This window comes from Carcharodon carcharias, chromosome 31 (genome assembly GCF_017639515.1).
Source record: "Carcharodon carcharias isolate sCarCar2 chromosome 31, sCarCar2.pri, whole genome shotgun sequence".
Lineage (NCBI taxonomy): Eukaryota > Metazoa > Chordata > Chondrichthyes > Lamniformes > Lamnidae > Carcharodon > Carcharodon carcharias.
Genome location: NC_054497.1, coordinates 25,796,901 through 25,822,630, shown reverse-complemented (window position 1 = coordinate 25,822,630; position 25,730 = coordinate 25,796,901). Strand labels below are relative to the sequence as shown.

General features: G+C 49.8%; 1 protein-coding gene across 4 annotated transcripts in view; it reads right to left on the bottom strand.

The window, feature by feature from the left end:
• triobpb (TRIO and F-actin binding protein b) overlaps window positions 1-25,730 on the bottom strand; it is a 466,860-nt gene that overhangs the window by 192,759 nt on the left and 248,371 nt on the right. For 3 of the 4 annotated variants that reach the window (XM_041178043.1, XM_041178040.1, XM_041178041.1), the window contains exons 8-11: window positions 18,587-18,715; window positions 16,771-16,918; window positions 5,709-5,814; window positions 4,238-4,409 (exon numbers count right to left, since the gene is read on the bottom strand). In XM_041178043.1, the coding sequence (XP_041033977.1) occupies window positions 4,238-4,409; window positions 5,709-5,814; window positions 16,771-16,918; window positions 18,587-18,715 (555 nt within the window). The remainder of the gene's footprint in view (window positions 1-4,237; window positions 4,410-5,708; window positions 5,815-16,770; window positions 16,919-18,586; window positions 18,716-25,730) is intronic. The other variant, XM_041178042.1, reaches the window with a different exon arrangement.

Genomic DNA, 25,730 nt, shown 5'->3' with positions numbered 1-25,730 from the left:
CCCCCTTCATCCTGCGGACCAGTTTAATGAACCTTTGCTGTACCCCCAACCAGGCTGCAGTACAGATTCCTGGAGAACACATGTAACATCCTGCCAATCGAGGCCAGGGACAGAAATCATGGGCCCCGCTGCTCCTCCTATTTCTGGGCCCCTTATTCATCCAACAGCACCCCCTCCCGCCCCCACAATCACGCTTGATACCTTCTCCCCTTTCATGATACTGACGGGCTGGCTTTAAAAGATTGGAGCTCTCTGCCCGATGGTTCTGAATTTTGTAAGCCAGTCTGTGGCCCCGGCTGCTACAACTGGATGACAAAACTCTATTTAAAACATTCTTCACAAACCCTTGCTGACTCACTCTGATGAGCTGATCCTTGCCCTTGTGCTCAATCGCTTGGTCTCTGATGAGAGACTCTGGTTTTCTGTCATGCCAACAGTCTGGGCCTTGGCTGAACACCACGTAGAGATGGCACCAACTTAGACAGTGAACAACTGGTCTCCTTGTTCAACACTCATCCGTCCAACGAGAATCCATCACTTCAAATTTTCAGGTTTCTTTTCCCTCATGTATTAAATAATGGAGTGATATTTGCAATTTCCCAATCCAAAGTCACAATTCTTGAATATAAAGTGTTTTTGAAGATTATGATGAATGTGCCTACAGTTTACTCAACTACTTTTAATACCCTAGGCTAATACCATCAGGTCCTGGAGTTTTGTATGTTACTGAAAAGAGAGACATGTTGCCAAAGATTTTAATTTTGCTCTCACTGGAACAAATGCAAGGGTGCCAAATTTCAAATGATCACCACAACTTACACCGCAAGAGAAAAGGGTGCTGATTGGTTGGCAAGTCACCTGTGATGGGCTGAGGCATTGACAGCTTCTTTGACACAATCCTGCAGCCAGGATCCACCCACCCATCCCTGGAAGTGCCCCATCCTGGGATCTGCCCCAGCAGCACAGGAAGAAAGAGTATGGGCAAATGGGGAGGGTTGCTGAGGGCATTTCTGAGAGTGAAGCTGCTGGGTTGAAAGCTCCAAAAGCAGAAGAAAGTAAGTTCACAACTCCAACGAGAGCAAGGAAAAACACTGCTTCAACATTCTGGCCCACTGGCACATATTAAGCACCGGGATGAGAAGTGGCAGAGATAGTAGCTAAAACCTTGTGCGAGGCAGTGGCACAAGTGACAACTTCCAAACCCACACAACCCCACTCCGGTGCAAAGATAAACTTGAATTGATATCGCACATTCCGTGGCCTGAGGACATTCCATTGCACCTTACAACTAATGAGATGCTTTTGATTGAAAACATTTTCACGGTTGTAAAGTGGGAAACACAGCAAAATCCCACAAACAGCAATGTGATTAATGAGAGGATAATCTGTTCACAGTGATGTGGGTTATTGGATAAATATTGGCCAGCACAAGGTCTCACGAGGTCAGCAAAGGTCAGCGTGTTAGCTGCAAGCTGCCATCAATGTACACTTTGTCGCTCCATTTACCCCCGGAGCATTTTCCCAAATCTAAGACATGCACTGAATATTCCGGAGTAACACAATCACATGGAAGACTTCGGTTAAACGGAGACTTGTTTCTGTACTGTGTGCATTCCCAGCGAAACCTATCCCTGTTGCAATTCCACGGAAGTCACATTTGGTCTAGCTGCTCTGTGCTGGTGTTTATTCTCCACACAAGCCTCCTCCCGCTCTTCCTCATCTAACTCCATCAACATATCCTCCACTCCTTTCTCCCTCGCCTGCTGATCCAGCTTCCCCTCAAATGTATCAGTGCTCATCGCCTCAACTGCTCCCTGTAGTAGCGAGTTTCTTTTTGTTTATTTATTCGTCCATGGGATATGGGCGTCACTGGCTGGGCCAGTATTTATTGCCCATCCCTAGTTGCCCCTTGAGAAGGTGGTGGTGAGCTGCCTTCTTGAACCGCTGCAGTCCCTGTGGCGTAGGTACACCCACAGTGCTGTTAGGGAGGGAGTTCCGGGATTTTGACAGTGAAGGGACGGCCGATACATTTCCAAGTCAGGATGGTGAGTAACTTGGAGGGGAACTTGCAGGTGGTGGTGTTCCCGTGTGTCTGCTGCCCTTGTCCGTCTAGGTGGTAGTGGTCACGGGTCTGGAAGGTGCTTTCGAAGGAGTTTCAAACCACTCTCTAGCTAAAGAAGTTTGTCTCGAGTTTCGGATTTGATATAGTAGTGACTAGCTTATATTTATAACCCTTAGTGTTGGTCTCTCTCACAAATGGAATTGTTTTCTGTTATGTCCACCCTATCAGGTCCTTTTAATTTTAAAGGTCTCCACCAGTCACCACTCAGTCTTCTCTTTACCAAGGAAAAGTCCCAACTTTTCAGCTTTTTCTGATAACTTTAACTATCATCCTTGTGAATCTTTCTTGTGCCTTCTCCAGCTCTGGAGACCACAGAGCTCCGCGCAGGTATAGTCCCCGAAGGTCAGGTACAAGGTTAACATAACGTCTCAAGAACTGGTGAGAATTGGCAAATATTTTTTTCCATTTAACCTGCAGCTATACTGGCAAAGTAAGGAGATGTCTCCACGCCAGGCTGAGAATTTTGCACCTTATTCCAGAAAAAGGGGGAATGAGCAGCGGAAAGGAGAAGGCACAGGACATCCCGGGGACTTGCTCGTTTAAGGCTGCCGAGAGTGGGTGGTCAAAGTTTTGTCGATTCTGAGGGGACCTTTAGACGGGCCTCACCAGAAGGGAAGTGAATGGCAGGGAACTCATTTGTCCTGTCAGCTGGTTCCTCAAGATAAGATTACAGCTTCACTTTTGGGTGTCCATTACTCTAAATGTACACTGCAACGGAAACAGCACATGCCACAGGCTTTTAAACAGCTGTGACATTCTGCACTGTAAATGAAGCTTTAGTGTCCAGTGGCTGGAGACACTATCTTACCTGAGGAATCATTTAACCTTCCAGCCAGTCCCGAGCTCCCAGAGTAGACCAACGGTGGGGTTAATGGAGTCCCTCTTCCTTTTACTCCCTATTTTTTATGCCCTGGGGCCTGCCTTGTTGGGAATGGGGCCTCAATCAGTGAAGTGTTGCCCGGGATTTGACAGTGTGGATCGCTATTTGGCCACAGGTGGATTTATCCCTCAATCCCTTTCCCTCACGCTCTCCCGCAACCCCCCCCACCCCCACCCCATGAGCAACCTAGCCCAGGAGGTCTAGACGGACTGTCTCTGACAGTGGGGAAGTTTAGGGTGTTCTAGATCCTTGGGAGTAGACAAGAAATTCAGAAAAGTAAAGAAAGGCTTGCATTTCTGTGGTACCTTTCACAACCTCAGAACATCCCAAAGTGCTTCACAGGCAATGAAGTACTTTTGAGGCGTAGTCACTGTTATAATGTAGGAAACACGGCAGCCAATTTACACACAGCAAGCTCCCACAAACAGCAACGTGATAGCGACCAAAAAATAATCTGTTTCTCATGTTGTTGGCTGAGGGATGAAAGTCAGCCAGGACACCGGGGAGAACTCTCCTGCTCCTCCTTCAAAGGTAGTGCCATGGGATCTTTCACATCCACCTGAGAGGGCAGGTGGGGCCGCAGTTTAATGTCTCAACCGAGGGACGTGGCTCTGACAGTGCAGCGCTACACTGGAGTGTCAGCTTGAAATACGTCAGCTTCAAATCTCTGGAGGGCAATTAAGAAAGCATCACGCCACCGGAGTTTGTTTTCTTATTGCCATTTGACGCTCTGAGCTCAACCTGCGGTACAAACAGGGCAAATTCTGGGCTCACCAGACAACACATAACAACACACTGGGAGACAAGGCCGCAGGGTGTATCTGCCTTATCTCATTTACCATCAGGAGGGATCTAGTCATGATCTCAAACACGCCCATAGTAGAATCACCAAAAACCCACCCAGTTTTCCTCAGCTGAACTCATTGTAGATTCCTAGTGAGCCCTGCACAGAGTCTGGAAGGGTCAATGCAGCCATTTTGTGCGGGACCATGTGGATCACTGCGCTGCCTGAGGCTGGCGGGGTCAACACTTTTCAGTTGAGCTACATTCTGGCTTTTAGGTCTATAACACATCAGGATTGCTAGCAGTGGATAATAGGCGCTGTGTCCTTTTCTCACCCCATCTTTTATTTCATATCGCCCCTCCCTCAGCGCAGGGAGGCGCGTGTCCCTGAGGAGCTACCATTTCTGGCGTGGGCCTCACTGCCAAGTCACAATTCTCCTCGCCCCGGTTACCTGGTTTTGTCGCAGCAGCTCCTCGTTCTCCCGCTGGCTCCGTGACAGGTCTTTCTCTCGCAGCTGGGTCTCCTTCATCTGGTAGTTGATCTCCAAGCACTTGCGGGAGTATTGTTCTGACAGCACCTGTAGCTCCCGCTGCAGCGACTCCAGCTCCTCCCTATGGGAGAACCAGTGAACAACTCCAAATAAGCAAATAGACTGTCACATCAACACAAACACCCAAAGTATGAATCACTGCTGTAAGTGACTGGGATTGATACAGAATTTGTATCATATAACTATCCTCCAATTACTGTACTTTGCTGGATAAATAATCCTGCTTTCATCTGGACAGACTATTGCAGTTTTAGTCATGAGTTCTGTTTGCTGTAGTTCATACAGACCCTTATTAAATAGACTCTGTGGACTGTTTGCTCTAGTGTGCTGTTTAAATAGACAATGTTTCAGTGAATAGGCTGTGTCTGCTGTAAAACAGACGGCTGGCTGTGTGTCTGGCTGACAGGGTGGTGCCAATAAAATTCTACTTTTCTATACTAGAACTGAAAACTAGATTAAACGCCCACTCAAGAAACGCAGCTCCCTCTGCTAGCTGGTGCCCCTTTCTAATGGGTCCACACACACACGCGTCCACAGACACACACGGGTCCACATGCAAACACACACGGGTCCACATGCACACACACACGGGTCCAGACGCACACACACACGGGTCCAGACGCACACACACACACACACACACAGGTCCACATGCACACACACATACGGGTCCACACACACACACACACACACACACACACACACACACACACACACAGGTCCACACACACACACACACACACACACACACACAGGTCCACACACACACACACACACACACACACACACACACACACACACACACACACACACACGGGTCCACACACACACACACACACACACACACACACACACACACACACACACGGGTCCACACACACACACACACACACACACACACACACACACACACACACACACACACACACACGGGTCCACACACACACACACACACACATACGGGTCGACACACACACACGGGTAGACACACACACACACACACACGGGTCGACACACACACACACACACACGGGTCGACACACACACACACACACGGGTCGACACACACACACACGGGTCGACACACACACACGGGTCGACACACACACACACACACACACACACACACGGGTCGACACACACACACACACACACACACACACACACACACACACACACACACACACACACACGGGTCCCCCCACACACACACGGGTCCCCCCACACACACACACGGGTCCACATACACACACACACACACACACACGGGTCCCCCCACACACACACACACGGGTCCCCCCACACACACACACGGGTCCACATACACACACACACACGGCTTTGTGATTCCCAAGAGACAAGCCATACTCACTGGTGCTGCTTACGAAGCCTCTCCAAGTCATTGTTGTTTGCACTGTTCTGGGTGCTCTGCAGTCTCTCCAGCTCCTCCCGATGGGCCTTCTTCACAGCTTCAATGGCTGCAACACAGAACAAAGACCAGTCACGGCCGAAATTCATTTCTTTCACATTTTTCTTTTAGACAACCATTGACAACAGATAACCAGCTGGCTGTGTGTGTCCCAGAATCGTTTGTTATCGGTCTACAGCTAAAGTCCCACCTGTCAAGTCCCATTTCCCCTAACCCCTGGCCTACCTGTGGTCACTGATCTACACTGGCCCCCACTCCAGCTACATCGCACTTTTAAAAGGTTCTCATCCTTGTTTTCAAATCCCTCGCTGGCTTCACCTCTCCCTATCTGTGTCAGCACCCCCAGCCGTCCAAACCCTCTCGTGATCCTGGCACTCCTCCAGTTCTGGCCTCTTGTACATCCCCAATTTTAATTGCTCGATTGGTGAAACAGCCAAAAGCCTTAAGCTGTGGAATTCCCTCCCTACATTTCTCTGTCTCTCTCTACCTCCCTTTCCTCCTTTAAGACGATCTTTAAAACCCAACTCCTTGACCAAGCTTTTGGTCACCTAACTCTAATATCTCCTCAGGTGGCCTTGCATTAATTTTTCCCTAATAACGCTCCTCTGGAGCCTCTCGGAATGTTGTGCTGTGTGCTAAGGCCGCTATTGTTGTTATGAATCACTGGATGGTTCATACCGTGAGTGGCCTGGCTTCATAATAGTGAGGCTGTAACCACAAACTGCATTTCTCCATTAAACCTATGAGGGAGAGTCTTTGTGTTACGGAAGAGGTGAGAATTTGCATATGTTCGTTCAAACCGGGAGGGTTATGTAACAAAGGAATGAAATGAAAGGTAAAGTTCAGGAATTGGCTAAACCAGACACAGAAAACGGGAGTTGTGAAGTGAGGGGTGTTCACATGCTCTGAGGTCACGGGGATCAGTGTCGGGGTCACTTGTTACAGCGTATGTCAATGGCTTGCATAGAATTTACAGCACAGAAACAGGCTATTCAGCCCAATTGGTCTATGCTGGTGTTTATGGTCCACACAAGCCTTTTCCCACCCTATCAGCATATTCTTCTATATAAAAAAGATATAAAAGCAAAAAACTGCAGATGCTGGAAATCCAAAACAAAAACAGAAACAGAAATACCTGGAAGAACTCAGCAGGTCTGGCAGCATCGGCGGAGAAGAGCACAGTTGAAGTTTCGAGTCCTCATGACCCTTCAAGGGTCATGAGGACTCGAAACGTCAACTGTGCTCTCCTCTGCCGATGCTGCCAGACCTGCTGAGTTTTTCCAGCATATTCTTCTACTCCTTTCTCCCTCATAGGTTTGTCTAGCTTCTGCTTAAATGCATCGATACTATTTGCCCTGACTACTCCCTGTAAGAGTAAATTCCACAATCTCACTACTCTCTGGGTGAAGAAGATTCTCCTGAATTTCTTATTGGGATTATTGGCGACTATCTTATATTTATAGCCTCTAGTACTGGTTTCCCCCCCCACCCCCAGCAAGTAGAAATATCTTCTCAATATATATCCTATTGAATCCTTTCAGAATTTTAAAGATCTTCTCTCAGAGGGTCATTAGTCTGTGGGATTCCCTACCCCAGAAAAGCAGTGGAGGCTGGATCACTGAATACATCCAAGGCTGAGTTAGATTTTTGATCGACAAAGGGTTATGGGAAACAGGCAGGAAAGAGGAGTTTAGGCCAGAATCGGCTCAGCCATGATCTTATTGAATGGTGGAGCCTGCTCGATGGGCCGAATGGTGGAACACACACACACACACACACACACACACACACACACACACACACACACACACACACACACACACACACACACACACACACCATCACCACACACACACACCATCACCACCACCACCAGCCCCCCCCCCCACCCCCCCACCCCATATGGCATGAAGACAGGTTCCCTGTCCAATTAAGGATGGTGGGCAGGGTCTTGAAGCTGGAGGGCCAATCAGAAGCCTTCCAGCTTCAGAGGAGCACCTGACTACAATAAAGGGCGAGTAACAAGGAGGGTGATTCGACAGGAAGGTGCCCTTTCAGTCACTTTAAAACAAAATTAAACAATAGAGAAAGTATCCAGGCCATCAATGTCGGGGGTGAGGGGAGGAGGTCCCTCTAGGTTGGCCTTTGGTTGCCTTCGTTTCACGTTGGGAATAGGCTGACTGGAAATTCACAGTCAACCTCCTCAAGCCCTGGTTACCAAGGCTCCTGATGAGCCTAACTGCAGGCCTGCCTTGTAGCCGATATCAGGAAGGGCGGCGGAGGGGGGCGGGGGAGGGGGGGGCGGAGGGGGCGAGGTACTGGCAGGCTGGGCAGCATCACAATTTTTGGGTCCCGTCCACCTTCATTCCCGGCCTTGACAGAGCCTAAACTTTCACCCCTACACCACTGGGTCACAGGCTTTCAACTCTGGACTGTTCCATTGTGTCACCTCCTGCTTACAGCTTAAACATGTCATACATAATCTCTGCCATGCCTGTGTAACTCTAATTTCCTCTTACTACACTCACCGTTGCCTCTCAGTTATCTACTTCCTTGTGTTTTTTCCCCATATCCTAGTTTGTCCACCCTCTCTCCTTTCCCTCGGGAGAGGTGACTCCGAACTTGCTGGCAGCTCACCCCAGTTCCTTACCCCAGTCGTTTTTCTGGAACTGAGAGACTGGAGACCGAGCTATTTGACTGTGCAAAGCATCGCAGCTGATCCCAATCTTATCCTCCGTTAACATCCACAGGCTTCCCTGAAGGCTGAAACCCACCTCATTTCTCCCCTCCCTGGCCGAGAAACGGTTTGGCCAAATCCCAGCTCTCCTGGGGTGTCTCGGTCAAGGCGTGAAAACCTCACACAGATTAGGGTTTGAATCTGGGATCTTCCAGGTGTCTCTGGGCTTAGTGTCACACCAGCTGAGTCAACAAAAGACCTTTTATTCAGTATTTCACACTTTAGAACGGTTGTCAGGGGTTAAGCTTTCAGGTAATAAATCTCAAGAAGGGCCCTTGGGGAAAAAAAATGATTTTGACTTCTGCTCATGAGGTCATGTGCCCGTTCACTGATGCCTCTTGTATTTCCTTCCTTTGTTTTGTCTCTACTCAAATGTTTCTCTCTCTTTTCCCTCCGCTGATTCATGAGGATAAATGCCCATTTATGAAATCATCATCAATTCATATGGCTAGATTTTCTTTCATGAGGTAACTGGGGTAGACACAACACACACACGATCTCAAAGCTACAGTATAAAGCAACAAAAGCAGTAGGAGCAGGAGTAGGCCATAAGGCCTCTTGAACCTGCCCTGTCATTCAATAGGATCACGGCTGAACTTATTTTCACGTTCCTCGATTCACCTTACTGCCCAGGAATCTGTCGATCTCAGTCTTGAACACTCATCAGCTGAACACCCACAACCCCGTGCAGTCAAGCATTCCAACGATTTACAGCTCTGAGTGAAGAGATTTCTCCTCATCTCAATCCTAAATGGCCAACCCCTTATCCTGAGACTCTGCCCCTCCAGTTAACTCTCCAGCCTGGGTAAACAGCCCTCTTTGGAAAATTATACCTTTCAATGAGATTACCTCTCATTATTTGGGCTCCAGGGAACATTGACCCATTCTACTATACTCAAGAGTAAAGGTGTCTTGCTGCATTTGAATAGAGCCTTGGATAGACCCTACCTGGAGTATTGTGTGCAGTTTTGGTTTCCTTACCTAAGGAAGGATATACTTGTTGTAGAGGGGCTGCAATGGAGGCTCACCAGACTAATTGCTGGAATGACGTGATTGTCCTACGAGGAGAGATTGAGGAGACTGGGCCTGTATTCCCCAGAGTTTAGAAGAATGAGAGGTGGTGTCATTGAAGTGTACAAAATTCTTACAGAGCTCAATAGAGTCGATGCAGGAAGGATGCTTCACCTGGCTGGGGGGACGTCTAGAAGCAGGGGACACAGTCTCAGAATAAGAGGTAGACCATTTAGGACTGAGATCAGAAGGAATTTCTTCACTCAGAGGCCAGTGAGTCTTTGGAATTCTCTATCCCAGAAGGCTGTGGAGGCTCAGTCATTAAGTATATTCAAGACAGACATCGAAAGATTTCTGGATATTAAAGAAATCAAGGGATATGGGGATAGTGCAGAAAAGTGGCACTGAGGTTGAAGATCAGCCATGATCAAGTTGAATGGCGGAGCAGGTTCGAGAAGCGGGATGGCCTGCTCGAGCTCCTATTTCCTATGTTCCTTTTGTCATGTCCCTAAGACATGAAAGGGATCGTAAGCTGTTTAAAATCAAACCTATTTTAACATTTTACTGAACCGAAAGATGGCTGCTACAGACCACATGACTCACAAGATTGGCCATCTGTTCTGGAAGCTTACAACAGAGATTATAACAACAAAAGAGTTACACTCTCATCCTTGTGAAATCTTACACCCCATTGTAAGGCCACATTATAATTACGAAACTAGATGGCTAACAGATGAACTGACTCCCCACCAGCCTGGACAATAACAAAGATAGAGACATCTAAACCCGTTATACCTGAAGAGGTGTTAACAGCCACCATTTCACTCCTAAGGTAAATAATTGATTTTGGCCAGAGCACAGAAACTGCATGGGCCATATCACATGATTCCCATGCTTCTAAACCTTTGGACTATTTTAATATTACATTTCTAGCCTCACAGCTCAGTCTGCTAATTTAATACCAACTTGAAAGAACACCAGCAGCAGGTCCTCTGGCTGACCAAGCAGCTGGTCACCGCCTCTTAACTTCTCAAAGCCGGTTTTATATTAAAAACATCTGCCCATCACCTGCCAAGCAGACAAGGAACAGAAACCTCATCATGTTGCATCCTAATTCACTTTCAAGGACTTTCATGCTGCTGTCTCCAACCAGGAACTCACCTGAACTGAACTCCGCCACAAAGGAAACCCCTCTGGACTTTGACTTTCGGACTCTGGAAATCACATGAACTAATATTCACTTCTGTGGTTCTTTTACTGTTGCTATCCGTAGTTGTAAAAGCCATCTTTTCTATCCCCCTTAGCGTGTGCGTGTGTGCGAGAGAAAGAGAGTGAGAGAGAGAGAGAGAGAGAGAGAGAGAGAGAGTGAGTGAGTGAGAGAGAGTGAGAGAGAGAGAGTGTGAGAGAGAGTGTGAGAGAGAGAGAGTGAGAGTGTGAGAGAGAGAGAAAGAGAGTGAGAGTGTGAGAGAGAGAGAAAGAGAGTGAGAGTGTGAGAGAGAGAGAAAAAGAGAGTGAGAGTGTGAGAGAGAGTGTGAGAAAGAGTGTGAGAAACAGTGTGAGAGAGAGTGTGAGAGAGAGTGTGAGAGAGAGTGTGAGAGAGTGTGAGAGAGAGTGTGAGAGAGAGTGTGAGAGAGAGTGTGAGAGAGAGTGTGAGAGAGAGTGTGAGAGAGAGTGTGAGAGAGTGAGAGAGAGTGTGAGAGACAGAGTGAGAGACAGAGTGAGAGACAGAGTGAGAGACAGAGTGAGAGACAGAGTGAGAGACAGAGTGAGAGACAGAGTGAGAGACAGAGCGTGAGACAGAGTGAGAGACAGAGCGTGAGACAGAGCGTGAGACAGAGCGTGAGACAAAGCGTGAGACAGAGCGTGAGTGACAGAGAATGAGTGACAGAGAGTGAGTGACAGAGAGTGACAGAGAGTGAGAGAGAGTGTGAGAGAGTGTGAGAGAGAGAGAGTGAGAGTGTGAGAGAGAGAGAGTGAGAGTGTGAGAGAGAGTGAGAGTGTGAGTGACAGAGTGACAGAGTGACAGAGAGAGAGAGAGTGAGAGAGAAAGAGAGTGAGAGTGTGAGAGAGAGAGTGAGAGTGTGAGAGAGAGAGTGAGAGTGTGAGAGAGAAAGAGAGTGAGAGTGTGAGAGAGAGAGAGAGAGAGTGTGAGACAGAGTGTGAGACAGAGTGTGAGACAGAGTGTGAGACAGAGTGTGAGACAGAGTGTGAGACAGAGTGTGAGACAGAGTGTGAGACAGACTGTGAGACAGACTGTGAGACAGACTGTGAGACAGACTGTGAGACAGAGTGAGTGAGTGAGAGAGAGAGAGAGTGAGAGAGAGAGAGAGTGAGAGAGAGTGAGAGAGTGAGAGAGTGTGAGTGACAGAGAGAGTGTGAAAGAGAGTGTGAGAGAGAGAGAGTGAGAGAGAGAGTGAGAGGGTGAGAGAGAGGGTGAGAGAGAGGGTGACAAAGTGAGAGAGTGTGAGTGAGAGAGCGAGAGATTGCAAACATCACCCTCCCACCCCCCGCCACTGGGGTTGAAATAAACTAACCTTCTGAGTCAATCATAAAGAGTGTTTGCTGCATGTTATTTATAAAATTAGATCATATAAACTGCAGGTTTGGGGAAACGTGCCACAGTCTACTTTAAAAATAATTCAAGGCCAGGATGATGTGGCGTGTCTCCCCCAGGCAGACGTGGCGAGATATTTAAATCTCCGCTCAGTTCAGCAGGACCATAATATCCTGTCAGGCGGGAGGAGCTGTAAAATCCTGGCCCAAAAGACACCTCTGCTTATGGGCACTGATGGTGAGAGGATAGCAAAGTTCCACTTTCCTCTCTTTCCTGTCTGGAACACGAGACACCTGTCTTCATAGGACAGCCTCTCATCCCATGAATCGAGCAAGTGAATCTTTGTTACACCCCCTTTAGGGCAAATATATCCTTCCTTACAGAGACCAAGGGCTGCATTTTTGTGCCTCCCCCAGGCGTGGTTTGAACAGGAGGGGGGCACGTGAAACAACCGAGCTCACCCCCATAATTTGGGGAGGGGGTACTGAAATCGGCTGCCCACCCACCATATTTAAACAGATAATCAAGGGTCATTGGGCTTGTTACCAAGCCAACTGACCGTGATAATATGCTGCCCACGCCATAAAACGGTCAGTGTGGGCGGCCAGATAGGAGTAGGATTTTTCAAATACATTTTTCAATGGGCAGGAAGGCGAGGGTACTTTCTTCAGGGGGCTGCCCTTTGCGGGTTAGGGTGTGGCTCCCTAAGAAAGACCCCCCCTTCGTACTCACCCGCTGCATTAAACTCACCGCCCCAAACCCCACCGCCCCTCCCTAACCTACCCAAACCCTCCCTGCCCAACACCTGAGCCTTAGCTGTCTCTTGGATTCATTGGGCCCGCTTCTCCATCCTGGCTGCAGTGCTGGCAGTTGCCGTCAATGCATCTTGGCGCTGATGGAGCTGCCTGCCGCCCAACTGGATGGGCTGGCAGCGCCCCGGGTGGGGGAATGGGGGCGGGGGGGGGGGGACCTCAGCGAGGGGCAGAAGACCCCACACAGCTGACCCGATTCAACCCGCCCTCTCGTTAAGCCTTATGGCTGAGCGGCCGGCAGGCATGGAGTGGGTCAGCTCCACGTCAACTTTACTTCCAATGGTGGGGTGGTGGGGGGGGGGGTGGGGAGCTGTCTACCCCAACATGCTGCCCCAACACTGTACACAGGGCCCCAGGTGAGGGCTCACCAAAGCCCTGTATAAATTGAGTAAGACTTTCTTACTCTAATATTCCAACCTTCTTGCAATAAAAGGCTGATATACCATGTGCCTTCCTAATTGCTTGCTAACTTCCTTGGATTCGTGTACAAGGACCCCCCCCCCCCCATATCTCTAAGAACACCAACGTTACCTGGGAATCTTTGAAAAAATACACTGCTTTTCCATTTTTTCTGGCAAAGTGGATAATTCCACACGTCATCATATTACACTTCCATCTTAATCTGTCTATATCCACTAGCTGCCCTTTTTTATTTATTCTTTCACAGGGTGTGGACTTCATTGGCAAGCCCAGCATTTATTGCCCATCCCTAATTGCCCCTGCCTTGCTCGGCCATTTCAGGGGGCAGTTAAGAGTCAACCTTCGTTGCTATGGGTCTGGAGTCACATGTAGGGCAGACCAGGTAAGGACAGCAGATTTCCTTCCCTAAAGGGGTATTAGTGAACCAGGTGGGTTTTTACAACAATCGATGATAGTTTCATGGTCACCATGTCTGAGACCAGCTTCAGAATTTCAGATTTTATTAATTGAATTAAAATCCCACCAGCGGCTGTGGTGGGATTGGAACCCATGGCCCCAGAGCATTAGCCTGGGCCTCTGGATTACCAGTCCAGTGACATTACCACAATGTCACCATCTTCCATCACTCCAATCATCCTTCTGATATCCTCCTCCCAGCTTATTTTCCCACCTAGCTTTATATTGTCAGCAAATGAATCTGTTACACTCAGTCCCCTCCTCTAAGTCATTGAAATTAATTTTAAATTGCTGAGGCCCAAGCACTGATCCTTGTGGGGGAGACTCTATGAGTTGCACCCTGCCAGCAGCAAAATGACCCGTACATTCCTACCCTTTTTTTCTATCCATTAATGACTTCTCAGTCGATGCTGATATATCACCCCCATTCCATGAGCCCTAATCTTGTGTGAAAACGTCTTGAGTGGCATATCAAATATTTTCTGAAAATCCAAATATACTACATCCACTGACTCCCTCTTATGTACTCTGCTCGTTTCAGAGAGTTGTAGAATTATAGAATGGTTAAAGCACAGGAGGAGGCCATTGGGCCGGTCTGAGCCTCTCTGCAAGAGCAGCTCAGCTAGTCCCACTTTCCCGCCCTTTCCCCATGGCCCTGCAAATTTTTCTCTGCCAGTGCTTATCCACTTTTCTTTTGAAAGCCTTGATTGAATCTGCCTCCACCACACACTCTGGCAGTGCATTCCAGATCTCACTCACTGCATTAACAAAGTTTCCCCTCAAATCACCTTTGATTCTTTTGCTAATCACCTTAAATCAGTGTCCTCTACTTCTTGACGCTTCCGTCAGTGGGAACAGTTTCTCTCTATCTACTCTGTCTCGCTTCCTCATGATTTTGAACAGCTCTGTTCAAATCTGTTCTCAACCTTTTCTCTCAGACGAACAACCCCTGCTTCTCCAATCTGAAGTCCCTCGCCCCTGGAACCATTCTTGGGAATCTTTTCTATATTTCTTTAAGGCCTTCACATCCTTCCTAAAGTGCAGTTCCAGAATTGGACACAATACTCCAGTTGGAGCTGAACCAGAGTTTTACGAAGTTTCATTACAGCTTCCTGGCTTTTTATTGAACCTAGGATTCCATATGACCACACGCAACTATTTATGCACCAAAACCCCCAGGTCTCTCTGCCCCTGCACCACCTTTAGAATTCTACACTTTATTTTATATTGTCTCTCCTTATTCTTCCTACCAAAATGAATCACTTCACCCTTCTCTACATTAAATTTTGTCTGCCACATCTCCACTAATTCCACCAGCTTGTCTATGTCTTCTTGAAATCTATCGCTATCCTCCTTACTGTTCACAGTACTTCCCAGTTTTGTGTCATCCACAAATTTTGGAACTGTGCCCTGCCCACCCAAGTCTAATTCATTAATATAGATCAACAAAAGCAGTGATCCCATTACTGGCTGCTGGGAACCCTCTGTAAACCACCCTCCAGTCTACCCTCCTGCCACTCAGCCAACTGCATGGCTTTGCTGCCATCGTTCCTCTTAATTCAAGTGCTTCAGCTTTGTTGACAAGCCTATTATGTGGCACTTTATCAAATGCCTTTTGGAAGTCCATGTACACCACATCAACGACATTACTCTCAGCAATCTCTCTTTTATGTTTTAGGTTGTCCCGTTTGCTTTGTCCAGCAAATGCAAGCTGCGGCCTTGATATCCACACATTAGTCAGTGCTTGAAACAATATAGGCAGAGAGACCGATTAACTGAACAAACACTGGTGGTTTATTGGAACTAAGAACAGGACACTAACACTACATGTGCTTCTTCAATCACCTCCAACTCTAGACTTACAGTTACCCAAGTAGCCCCTGCTGTATACCGATTGGTCGATACAGTCACATGGTCAGTTAACTACATTCTCTTAAAGGTACATAGCACACACTTTACCACATTCTCATTACTCTGTTGCCTCAAAAAACTCAATTTAATTAGCTAAACATGACTTGCCTTTAAAAAATCAATGCTTGCTTTCCTTAATTAATCCTCAGTTATCCAAATGTTAACTTAGACCCAGATTATTGTTTTTTTAAAAGCTTTCCCACCACTGAGTTTTTAACTCACTGATCTGTATTTTCAAATAGATTTTGTCAAACATCACTTCCCTTTCTTAAAATTGTGAAATGTAAATGAAATGTTCAAAATCCAACTAAGGATAGTGTTTAAGATTTGGCAGGTAATGAGGTGAATTTGGTTATCACTGATCAGCAGTACACATTGGACTGACGGGTCAGATACTCAGGAAGATTTTCCTCAGGAACTTCACTGACATCAGAGTCCACAGAATCCTAAAGTCACCTCACTGAAGTTTCCTGTACATGGGCATGACACCCCGGTCATCTCCAGTCATCATTACCAATGGTAAACAGACAACAATGTCATTCAACAGGTGCCTGGCTCAGTGGCAGCACTCTCACCTCCCAGTCCCAAGGTTGGGGGTTGAAGTCCCGCTCCAGGGATTTGAGCCTAAGACCTGACACTACAGTGAGGTACTGAGGGGGTGCTGTTTTGTCAGACCGGCTGTCTTATGGATGAGGTGTGAAAGCCAAGGCCCAGTCTGCTCATAGCTGGACATCAAATATGCTGAAGAGGAGCAGAGGTTCTGGCCAATATTTATCACTCAACCAGCATCACAAAAACAGATTATCTGTCCATTATTACAGTGCAGCTTGTGGGAACTTGCTGTGCACAAATTGGCTGCATGTCCCCTACATTATAATAGTGACTATATTTCAAAAGTACTTCATTCACTGTATAGTGTTTTGGGACATCATAAGGTCATAAAAGGTGCTATCAACAGGCAGGTCTTTCTTTGAAGTAGATCCCTAGAGTAACCACCCCCTAGAGAAAAGTGTCTCTAGGCAAATTACTTTAGACCTGCAGCATAAAATGCAAGATCAAACCTGCCTCGCTCCACCTGTTAACGTAGTGAGTATCTGCTCTTACCAGAGATGGTGGCATCAGTTTCCTCGGACAGTAATCGGTCTTTGTCGTGTTGGACCTTCTCTAATTCCCGTTTATGTTGCCGCTGAAGTTCCTCCATTGCTTTCCGATGGGAATCCTCCATCTCCATGAAGCTACGCTCACAGGTTTCCTGAAATGTTGAAAGGATCAGAGGCCAAATGTTTTATGGGACGAGGATTGATGGTGGCAAAATAACCTCAGTGCTTACGGGCTGGACAGAGCAGAAAGGCCCCAGGACTAAAATTACAAGAACAAAATTGCGCAGGCCAGCCTCTCCTTTCCTTGGGTATAGAAGGTTTCAGACGCTGGAAGGAGTTGATGGGGCAGATAGAGAGACACTGTTTCCTCTGGTAGGGGGGGATTCAGAACAAAAATCTTAAAACCAGGGGTAATGTCAGGAAGCACTCCTTCTCACAAAAGGGAGTGGAAATCTAGAACTCTCTCCCCCAAACAAAGCTGTTGCTGCTGGAAGGGTCAATTGAAAAAAGAGATTGATACATTTTTGTTCGACAAGAGCATTAATAGTTATGGAAGCAAGGTGGGTAGATGGAGATAAGATACAGAAGAGGCATGACCTAACTGAATGGCGGAACAAGCTCGAGGGGCTGAATGGCCTCCTTCTGTTCCTATGAGACATTCTAAATGTCCTGCTACCATCACATTCTGCTTTCTGACCTTAATGCCACTATTAGCACCTCCTTTAGCCAGAACCACTACCATTAATACCCCTTTGTTCTTTTGTCCATGACATCTCTGGCTATCTCTCCTTTGTCCCCACCTATCGCTGGCCTTCTATCCAGCTTCACCCGCTCCACCCTCCTTAAACAATATAAATTTCATCACATTTTCACTTCTCTTTAGCTCTGAAGAAGAGTCATACGGACTCAAAACGTTAACTTTGTTTTTAGTTTCTCTACAGCTGCTGCTAGACCTGCTGAGTTTTTCCAGCATTTTCTGTTTATGCTCCAAATGACCCTCCTGGTAAGGACAGCATCAGGCCAGGTGAGATGCTGCTTGGGCTAGTTTGTGCTCAAGGCAACATACACCACCGAGACAGTGTGGTGAGCGGAGACAGCATCACAGGGTCTTAAAACAACAACTTATATTTACATATAGTATATTTAATAAGTGTAATTAAACATCCCAAGGAACTTCACAGGGGCGTTATAAAACAAAATATGACACATAAGGAGATATTAGGTCAGGTGACCAATATCAAAACCTAGGTTTCGAGGGGCATCTTCAAGGAGAAAGTCAGGTAAAGAGGCCGAGTGATGTAGGGAGGGAGTCCCAGAGCTCGGGGCCCAGGCAGCTGAAGGCACGGCTGCTAATGGTGGAGCGATTATAATCGGGGATGTTCAAGGGGCCAGAATTAGAGGAGTGCAGGTATCTCAGAGGGTTGTGAGGCTGGAGGAGGTTACAGAGATAGGGAGGCCATGGAGAGATTTGAAAACAAGGAATTTTGAAATCGAGACATTGCTTGACTGGGAGCCAGTGTATGTCAGTGAGCACGGGGGTGATAGGGGAATGGGACTTGCTGTGAGCTAAGACTCAGACAACATTTTTGGATGACCTCATATTTACAGAGGGTAGAACGTAGGAGACCAGCCAGGAGTGCATTGCAATAGAGCACAGAAAGAAGGATACCATTTGGCCCGCCATGTCTCTTTCCTCATGGTACTTAGTGGGATTGAGTGCTAGTGCCCACAGTCAGAACCCATCAGTCTATGACCGAGCTACTCCTTAATGGTGGAAATCCAGCCAAACAACCTTTACTTGTGTCGAGCGAGCTCCCTACCTGAGAGATGAAGCCTTTGGGAATCTGCGTTCTGGGGGAGTTGAACTGCCCGTGCAGCCGACTGCTTTGTTCTTGGAAAGATTCCAGCTCTCTCCTGGCTTGATCCAGCTGCGCATTCAGGGAGGAGATCTGAAATTTGAGGAAGAAAGAAAACTTTTCCAATCCTTGAAAACAGCTTGTAAACTTTCCTGTCATACGGATTATCCAGGATTCCCAGCAGGATGGTGAGCGTGTTGGGACTGAGATCCGTAGATTCTTGCACAATCAAAATGTCTCCATTTTTTTTTGATGGTTGGGCCATTTCCACTCACACCTCCTCTACCCCCATCTTTTGTTTCTTTACTGTCTCCTTTTTTTGCCTTGCACCATCAGCCCTTTCGTCGTTCAGTCTCTTCTACCTTCCACTCCATCACTGACCTTCCCTTTTGTACTTACCTCACCCCCCTTCCCCCAACTCCCCCCACCCCCCCACCACCACCACCACCACCACCACCTTCTCCTGCCTCTGTATTGCTTAAGACCTGTTAAACCTCTGGCATCCCCCAGCTGTGACACAAGGTCATCGATCTGAGACCTCACCTCTGAAGGGGAATGTAAACTCCAAGGGCCGAGTGGGGTTGGGAGGGGGCAGTGTCAGCGCACGTGGGGCTTTAAGAAGGGGAAGGACAAAGTGTTAGTTTGTCAGGAACCCACCGAGCTCTGCGTTTAGACGGTGCTCCTGTTAAGGTGTGTGGGAAACCCTTCCGGACAAGCGGATCTGTGACTTAAATGTGCAAAAAGGCAAGCGGCTGAAGATTTATTCCTGCATTCAAAACAACAACAACTTATGTTTATACAGCACCCTTAATGCAATAAAACATCCCAAAGGACTTCACAGGAGCATTATAAAAAAAAATATGACACCCAGTCACATGGGGAGATATTAGGGCAAGTGATCAAAAGCTTGGTCATAGAGGTAGGTTTTGAGGAGTATCTTCAAGGAGGAAAGGGAGGTAGAGAGGTGGAGGGATGTAGGGAGGGAATTCCAGACCCAGGGGCCCAGGCAGTTGAAGGCTTGGCCGCCAATGGTGGAGCGATTAAAATGAGGGATGTGGCCAGAATTAGATGAGTACAGATATCTCAGAGGGCTGTAGGAGATTAGAGAGATAGGAAAAGGTAAGACCATGGCGTGATTACAAATCAAGGATGAGAATTTTAAAGTCAAGGTATTGCTTGACCGGGAGCCAATGTAGGTCAATGGGCACAGGGGTGATGGAGGAACAGGACCTGCTGCTAATTAGGACATGGGCAACAGAGTTTTGGATGGATCTCAAGTTTACAGAGGGTAGAATGTGGGAAAGCAGCCAGCAGTGTGTCAGAATAATCGCGTCAAGAGGTCATGAAGGATAAAGGCAGGAATGAGGGGTTAAGCAGCAGATGAGCTGAGACAGCAGTGACGGAGGTGGAAATATGGTGATGGCACAAAGATGAGGTCAGAAGCTCTTCTGGGGATCAAATGTGACACACAGGTCACAAACAGACGGGTTTAATCTCAGGCTGTTACCGGGGGAGGGATGGAATTGGAAGCTAGGGAAAGAAGTTTGAAATGAAGGCTGCAAACAATGGCTTCCCTCTTCCCAATATTTAATTGAAGAAAATGTCTGCTCATTTATGTCATAACTAGGTACCATCACTAGACTAGTAATCTAGCAGGCCCAGTCTAATGCTCTGGGGACATGGGTTCAAATCCCATCCATGACAGCTGGTAGAACTTAAAACACAATGAATAAATCTGGAGTATAAAGCTAGCCTCAGTGACCATGAAACTATCATCAATTATCATAAAAAACCCATCTGGTTCACTAATGCCCTTTAGGGAAGGAAATCTGCCATCCTTACTCAGTCTGGCCTACATGTGACTCCAGACCCACAACAATGTGGTTGACTCTTAACTGCCCCCTGAAATGGCCCAGCAAGCCACTCAGTTCAAGGGCAATTAAGGATGGGCAATAAATGCTGGCCTTGCCAGTGACGCCAGTGAATGAACACAGAAAAATAAACCCAGTACTGGATGCTGGATAAGCGGTCTGATAATTTAGCAAGAGTGGAGGAGTCAAGAGAGAGGTAGAGCTGGGGGTCATGAGCGTACACATGAAAACTAACACTGTCCTTTTGGATGTGTTGCCGTGGGGCAACATGTAGATGAGAAATAGGAGGGGGCCAAGGATCGATCCTTAGGGGCCACCAGAGGGAACGGTGCAGAAGTGGGAAGAGAAACTATGGCAGTTCCACCCAGCTGTACACGAGGCATTGGAGGAGCATGCTGTGGTCAACTGTGTCAAAGGCTGAAGACAGATCGAGGAGCAGAACATTAGAACATAAGAACAGGACTAGGAGCAGGCCACTCGGCCCCTCGAGCCTTCTCTGCCCGTCAATAAGATCATGGCTGATCTGATGTGGCCTTAACTCCACTTTCCTGTCTGCCCAAATAACCCTGACCCCCTTGTCAATCAGAAATCTGTCTAATTCAGCCCTGAATATATTAAATGACCCAGCTTCCACTGCTCTCTGAGAAACAGGGTTCCAAAGACTAACAACCCTCTGAGAAAAGAAATTCCTCCTCATCTCTGTCTTAAATGCCAGACCCCTTGTTTTAAACCATGCCCCTAGTTCTACATTCCCCCCCATTCTCTCAGTATCTACCTAGTCAAGCACCCTCAGATTCTTACATGTTACAGTAAGATCACCTCTCATTCTTCTAAGCTCCAATGAGTATATGGGTCCAACCTGCTGAACCTTTCCTCATGAGACAACCCCTTCATCCCAGGAATCAGCTGAGTAAATCTTCTCTGAACCGCTTCCAATGCAAGTAAATCCCTCCTGAAGTAAGGAGACTAAAACTGTACACAGTACTCTAGGTGTGGTCTCACCAATACCCTGCACAAGTTGTAATAAGACTTCTCTACTTTTATATTCTATTCCCCTTGCAATAAAAGCCAACATTCCATTTGCCTTCCTAGTTACCTGCATATTAACTCCATGTGATTAATACACCAGGATACCCAGATTCCTCTGTACCAGAGTTCTGCAGTCTCTCTATTTAAATAATATTCTGCTTTTCTGTTCTTCCTGTCAGAATGGACAACATCACATTTGTCCCACATTATACTTCATCTGCCAAATTTTTGCCCTCTCACAACTTATCTATATTCCTTTGCAGACTCTGGGTGGAATTTTCCGCTCCCGTTGGCCACGGACATGTTTGGCAGAATGAGCAGACAATACGGTGAAAGGCCAAAAAAACCCAGTTTGTGATTGTCTGCTCCACCCGTCAATGGTGGGCTGTGTTTCCCACCGCCGCACATTGAGGATATCATTTCAATACTTTAGCATCTCATTATAAGCCCTGCTCACCGGAATCGTCCCACCCCCCCCACCCCCCACGATGGATCATCCGAGCACGTCAGCGTGTTTGCACAACAACGTGTTTCACCTGGCGAGCTGCACTCCACTCGGGACTGTGAGGTTTGTTTGCATTGCACTGGATGGCCAACTTCCTCTATGCAGCATTGGCACTGACCACCACTGCCCCTGTGCAGCATTGGCACTGACCACCGCTGCCCCTGTGCAGCATTGGCACTGACCACCGCTGCCACTGTGCAGCATTGGCACTGACCACCGCTGCCACTTTGCAGCATTGGCACTGACCACCGCTGCCGCTGTGGCGAGATTGCTGCAGCTCCTGTGGCCAAAGCAGGGCTGGAGGACATCACGATGGCCCTCCAAACGCCAGCCCAGTGACGGGTCACTGAACTCTCCTTGACTTTCAGGGCCATGTCTTCACTGGAGCAGTCCTGGGCCGTGAGCATTGAGAACCGTGTGCACGGCTGCAGTTTAGATATGGCACCTGGAATGAGGAAACAGTAAAGAAACAGCGTAGCGGGCGATTCAGAGGCTGCCGGCCAGCGAGACAGTGTGTTTCCAGCGACTGCATAATTAATGAGACAGGAAGCGGACGATATGGGCATGAAAACAGCTATTGCGGCCGGAGGGTAAAACGTCATTTCTCAAGCCCACTACCAAACTTAGTGCAAATCTAGGATGATTCCGCCCTCTGTATCCTCCTCACAAATTGCTTTCCTGCCTATCTTCGCATCTACAAGATGCATTGCAAGAATGCACCCAGAATCCTTCAACAGCATCTTCTAAACCCACAACCACTACCATCTAGAAGGACAAGGGCAGCAGATAGATGGGAACACCACCATCTGGAAGATCCCCTCCAAGTCACTCACCATCCTGACTTGGAAATATATCACCGTTCCTTCACTGTTGCTGGGTCAAAATCCTGGAACTCCCTCCCTAACAGCACTGTGGGTGTACCTACACCACATGGACTGCAGCGGCTCAAGAAGGCAGCTCACCACCACCTTCTCAAGGGCAACTAGGGATGGGCAACAAATGCTGGCCCAGCCAGCGACACCCGCATCCCGTGAATGAATTTTAAAAATTGTCAGTAAGGAGGGAAAATGTAGCTGTGTTATAATCACACAGGATATCATTTGTGATTTTGATAAGAGCTGTTTTTCTGTGGCTGGAGCAGAATCCAGTTTGAAACGCACGGGTTCCCTGGGCCATCAGAAACTCACCAGGGTCAACAAGGCAGGAGCACAGCCGGCATGAGAGGCTCACTGGCCGGGGAAACCTTTACTTAATTAACACCATCAGCTGCTTCTCCGTCCAAGTAAAAGGCTTTTGTTCACAAGATGTGTCCTGTGAGGGAGCTTTCACTCTTTTGGAGATGATTTCCAAGCCTTTTTGCTACCTTAAACATTTCCAGACTGCAGTTCCCTGCTGTCAGCCTTCACCATGACAAGGGGACAGATGATGCAGCTCTACCCTGGACTTTTCATCAGGGTCAAGGCCAGCGGCACCAGTAACACCACCAGTACCAGGAGCAACAGAGGAGCTGCAAGCAGCCTGAACCCCCCTCAGCCCCACACACTGCTCCCTCCTCCTCCCTCAGCCCCACACGCTGCTCCCTCCTCCTCCCTCAGCCCCACACACTGCTCCCTCCTCCTCCCTCAGCCCCACACACTGCTCCCTCCTCCTCCCTCAGCCCCACGCGCTGCTCCTCCCTCAGCCCCACACGCTGCTCCTCCATCAGCCCCACACGCTGCTCCTCCCTCAGCCCCACACGCTGCTCCTCCCTCAGCCCCACACGCTGCTCCTCCCTCAGCCCCACACGCTGCTCCTCCCTCAGCCCCACACGCTGCTCCTCCCTCAGCCCCACACGCTGCTCCTCCCTCAGCCCCACACGCTGCTCCTCCCTCAGCCCCACACGCTGCTCCTCCCTCAGCCCCACACACTGCTCCCTCCTCCTCCCTCAGCCCCACACGCTGCTCCTCCCTCAGCTCCACACGCTGCTCCCTCCTCCTCCCTCAGCCCCACACGCTGCTCCTCCCTCAGCCCCACGCGCTGCTCCCTCCTCCTCCCTCAGCCCCACACGCTGCTCCCTCCTCCTCCCTCAGCCCCACGCGCTGCTCCCTCCTCCTCCCACAGCCCCACGCGCTGCTCCCTCCTCCTCCCTCAGCCCCACGCGCTGCTCCCTCCTCCTCCCTCAGCCCCACGCGCTGCTCCCTCCTCCTCCCTCAGCCCCACGCGCTGCTCCCTCCTCCTCCCTCAGCCCCACGCGCTGCTCCCTCCTCCTCCCTCAGCCCCACGCGCTGCTCCCTCCTCCTCCCTCAGCCCCACGCGCTGCTCCCTCCTCCTCCCTCAGCCCCACACGCTGCTCCCTCCTCCTCCCTCAGCCCCACACACTGCTCCCTCCTCCTCCCTCAGCCCCACATACTGCTCCCTCCTCCTCCCTAAGCCCCACGCGCTGCTCCTCCCTCAGCCCCACACACTGCTCCCTCCTCCTCCCTCAGCCCCACACACTGCTCCCTCCTCCCTCAGCCCCACGCGCTGCTCCTCCCTCAGCCCCACACGCTGCTCCTCCCTCAGCCCCACACGCTGCTCCTCCCTCAGCCCCACACGCTGCTCCTCCCTCAGCCCCACACACTGCTCCTCCCTCAGCCCCACACACTGCTCCTCCCTCAGCCCCACACGCTGCTCCCTCCTCCTCCCTCAGCCCCACGCGCTGCTCCCTCCTCCTCCCTCAGCCCCACGCGCTGCTCCCTCCTCCTCCCTCAGCCCCACGCGCTGCTCCCTCCTCCTCCCTCAGCCCCACGCGCTGCTCCCTCCTCCTCCCTCAGCCCCACGCGCTGCTCCCTCCTCCTCCCTCAGCCCCACGCGCTGCTCCTCCCTCAGCCCCACGCGCTGCTCCCTGCTCCTCCCTCAGCCCCACGCGCTGCTCCCTCCTCCTCCCTCAGCCCCACGCGCTGCTCCCTGCTCCTCCCTCAGCCCCACGCGCTGCTCCTCCCTCAGCCCCACGCGCTGCTCCTCCCTCAGCCCCACGCGCTGCTCCTCCCTCAGCCCCACGCGCTGCTCCTCCCTCAGCCCCACGCGCTGCTCCTCCCTCAGCCCCACGCGCTGCTCCTCCCTCAGCCCCACGCGCTGCTCCTCCCTCAGCCCCACGCGCTGCTCCTCCCTCAGCCCCACGCGCTGCTCCTCCCTCAGCCCCACGCGCTGCTCCTCCCTCAGCCCCACGCGCTGCTCCTCCCTCAGCCCCACGCGCTGCTCCTCCCTCAGCCCCACGCGCTGCTCCTCCCTCAGCCCCACGCGCTGCTCCTCCCTCAGCCCCACGCGCTGCTCCTCCCTCAGCCCCACGCGCTGCTCCTCCCTCAGCCCCACGCGCTGCTCCTCCCTCAGCCCCACGCGCTGCTCCTCCCTCAGCCCCACGCGCTGCTCCTCCCTCAGCCCCACGCGCTGCTCCTCCCTCAGCCCCACGCGCTGCTCCTCCCTCAGCCCCACGCGCTGCTCCTCCCTCAGCCCCACGCGCTGCTCCTCCCTCAGCCCCACGCGCTGCTCCTCCCTCAGCCCCACGCGCTGCTCCTCCCTCAGCCCCACGCGCTGCTCCTCCCTCAGCCCCACGCGCTGCTCCTCCCTCAGCCCCACGCGCTGCTCCTCCCTCAGCCCCACGCGCTGCTCCTCCCTCAGCCCCACGCGCTGCTCCTCCCTCAGCCCCACGCGCTGCTCCTCCCTCAGCCCCACGCGCTGCTCCTCC